The sequence below is a fragment of the Rhododendron vialii genome, chromosome 2a, assembly GCF_030253575.1.
Source record: "Rhododendron vialii isolate Sample 1 chromosome 2a, ASM3025357v1".
NCBI lineage: Eukaryota > Viridiplantae > Streptophyta > Magnoliopsida > Ericales > Ericaceae > Rhododendron > Rhododendron vialii.
The window spans coordinates 43,837,416-43,840,282 of record NC_080558.1 but is presented as its reverse complement, the minus strand read 5'-3'; the positions used below and the strand labels follow the sequence as shown (position 1 = coordinate 43,840,282).

Below are 2,867 nucleotides of genomic sequence, written 5' to 3'. Positions count from 1 at the left end.
CAATTGAGCTGTTTTTTTTAAGAGGTTATCTTCTCTACTGAGTAAATGACATCCGTGGTTTGGATCATCAATGTAAGCTCGGGACAGTTCCACGGAAAAGGAGCTTGTATAAATATGAAGGATAAGAATACGGAGAGGAGAGCTCAACCCAATAAATTTATTCATACAATTTCTTTTTTTATACTTCGGAATATTATTCATATACAGTTTCAGTTTCTTTTGGCAGCTTCCAACTCCTATTTCTACCAACCACCACCTCCCTCTCTCTCTCTCTCTCTCTCTCTCTCTCTCTCGTCTGAATATCCCCCTGCAATTTTCCTTTGGCAATACCTCGAAACCTTGTCAGATATACTCCCATATTTATAGGAGTATTAATTACCATATACATATTAGTACTCAATTATGGGATCAGAGGAAAACAAGAAAATTGAATCAGAAGCAACACCATCAGTACCACAAGAGGCCTCTGCTAATGAACAAATCCCCAAAGACCCCCCTTCAGAGAACATCCCTGAAGCTACTGTTGCAAGTACTCTCTCTCTCTCTCTCTCTCTCTCTCTCTCTCTCTCTCTCTCTCTCTCTCTCTCCACATATTAGATTGGCTAATTGCAACTGTTTGAAATTCTTGGTTTTTAAACAGAGGGTTCTGATCCTGCTCCTCAGAAGAAACCAGGGGATTCTAATGACAGAGGTAAATTATGAGGAAAAATTACTAATCCTTGCCGTAGAGATTGTATCTATTGCCGAAAGTCGCGAAAATTAATCGGATGATCAAAAAATTAAAACACAAAAGTGGTAGTTTTTGAAAATATTTTATAATGGTTCTAGAAATTAGAAAAATTATGAACGTGTTCTAATTTTTCGTCCGATTAATATGTGAATTAGTAAAATTTTGTGGATTCACATATTTCTTTTTTTTTTTGCAGATGCTGCTCTCACACGGGTGATGACAGAGAAGAGATTGGCTTTGATCAAAGCATGGGAAGAAAGTGAAAAGTCAAAAAAAGAAAACAAGTAAATATATTTCTCTCTCTCTCTCTTTCCTTAATATGTGGGTAAATTATATTGATGGCCCCTAATATGGTTTCTGTCACTTTGGTTCTTCAAGTCTTAATTTCGTAGCTTATAAAAAAAAAAAAGAAGTCTTAATTTCGTCAATTCTTCCTTAAAGCTTGTAAGTTGAGTGATATCCAAATTTAAACTGTTGTTAGAATTGTTAACATCAAATTGTATAAAAAGTTATGTGTATCGGTGTATATATGGTCCCTCCTAAAGCATTTGTTTAGTATCACTTTGATCCTTTCTCGAGTTGGAGTCATTTTGTAACGATCATTGCTCTTGTAAGATTGAGATTCTAGGATCAATGGGACACATTAATTGAATTTGATCCATGACTCTTACACATAACGATAGGTTCTTCTAACAAACTTGATAAATTTACAGGTCTAGAAATTCATTTTGGACAATTGAAGCTTCTCGAATTGTTTCTTTTTAAGAACTAAAAAGATTTGAAACGAATGCAAGGAAGAATAAACGGCCTTGAAGCTATTATGTGGATCTTAAATTACTAATTCTGCATCTCCCTAACCAACCTAGAGGCATCCCATCAGAAGAACTTCCTTGACTGATTAGATAGATCAAGAAAACAATAGTATTAGGGATTATTCACGCTTTTAGTCATGAACATTATTACAAGTTATAACTGACGTCTAGTATTTGATCAAATACACTCAAATTGAATACTTACGATGAAACAATTACACCTTGAAAGGCCAAAGTGGAACGAAGTGCATAGTTTAGGGACCATTGGCATATTTTACACCCGTTACTTTCAGGATCCATTTGATTAACGAAATAATGAAAGAAAGTGCAAGAAAAAGAAAAAGAAAAAGAATATTTTTTTGGTGTTCACTTAACAAGAATGTTCTAGAAAGTGATAGAAAATAATTTTTTCCGTACAGCTCTCTAAAGCTGGGAAGCATGCTTTACTTTTTTTCATAAAAAGTGCAGGCAAATTTTATTTTCTTGCAAGAATGAACATTTATTACTCTAACTTCCATATTTTCTTACAATTCAAGAAAGAAAAATAATTTTTCTTTTTCTTTTTTTTTACTTCATTTTCACTTTCCATTATATTTTTCTCTCGCTAATCAAACAGACCCGGGCTACAAATGCTTGAATTATTGCAAGTTAACATGCGAAAAAACTACTATTGATTAGGGCACATAGAAAGTTATCTGAAATTGGATCATGGGAGAAGAGCAGAAAAGCAAGTATAGAAGCCGAACTAAAACAGATCGAGGTAATTATTTCTCTTTTGCAAGAACTTTTCATAACTACATCAGAAGTTAAGGGACCGGACCGTCAAGAAATCCAACTGATCAGGGGACTTTGATATGAACAGGAACTATTCGAGAAGAAGAAAGCAGAATATGCAGAGAGAATGAACAACAAGAAGGCAGAAATCCACAAGGATGCCGAAGAGAAGAGAGCGATGGTGGAGGCCAAGCGCGGTGAGGAGTTTGTCCAGATAGAAGAGGCGGCTGCAAAACACCGCAGTACCGGTACTACACCAAAGATATTATTTGGATGCTGTGGCTTCTGATTTCGTCAGGCTAAAACTAAACTGAGGAAACAATGGAAATTCGGAAGTTTTGTGTTTTGTTGCTAAGCATTGTTTTGCTGCTTGTGATGTGTAATATATTTTGTATACGTTTGATTTGTAAGTCTATTTTTTTTTCCAGTTACTTCCTCTTCTTGTTTGGAATTGAAAAACACCACAAAAAGCGTTGTTTTAGACTCTACATACTGTATGTAGAAAGCCTATTCTGTGTAGAGTACTTGCTATCAGATTTTTTCTTTCTTTC

The 2,867-nt window shown here is 35.0% G+C and overlaps 1 protein-coding gene across 1 annotated transcript; it reads left to right on the top strand.

The window, feature by feature from the left end:
- The first annotated feature begins 201 nt into the window (after positions 1-201).
- Positions 202-2,867, top strand: LOC131316025 (remorin 1.4-like). The gene is made up of 5 exons (XM_058345290.1): positions 202-529; positions 641-691; positions 927-1,014; positions 2,221-2,302; positions 2,405-2,867. Exons 1-5 carry the CDS (start codon positions 403-405, stop codon positions 2,603-2,605), a joined length of 549 nt encoding a protein of 182 aa, XP_058201273.1. The 5' UTR covers positions 202-402; the 3' UTR covers positions 2,606-2,867.

What these genes read in the sequence shown, in the direction of transcription:
- LOC131316025 (XM_058345290.1), top strand. Translation starts at nt 403, where the DNA reads ATGGGATCAGAGGAAAACAAGAAAATTGAATCAGAAGCAACACCATCA. An exon ending in AAGTCAAAAAAAGAAAACAA is followed by an intron (nt 1,015 to 2,220) that starts GTAAATATATTT and finishes ACTATTGATTAG; the next exon opens with GGCACATAGAAAGTTATCTG. An exon ending in CCGAACTAAAACAGATCGAG is followed by an intron (nt 2,303 to 2,404) that starts GTAATTATTTCT and finishes TGATATGAACAG; the next exon opens with GAACTATTCGAGAAGAAGAA.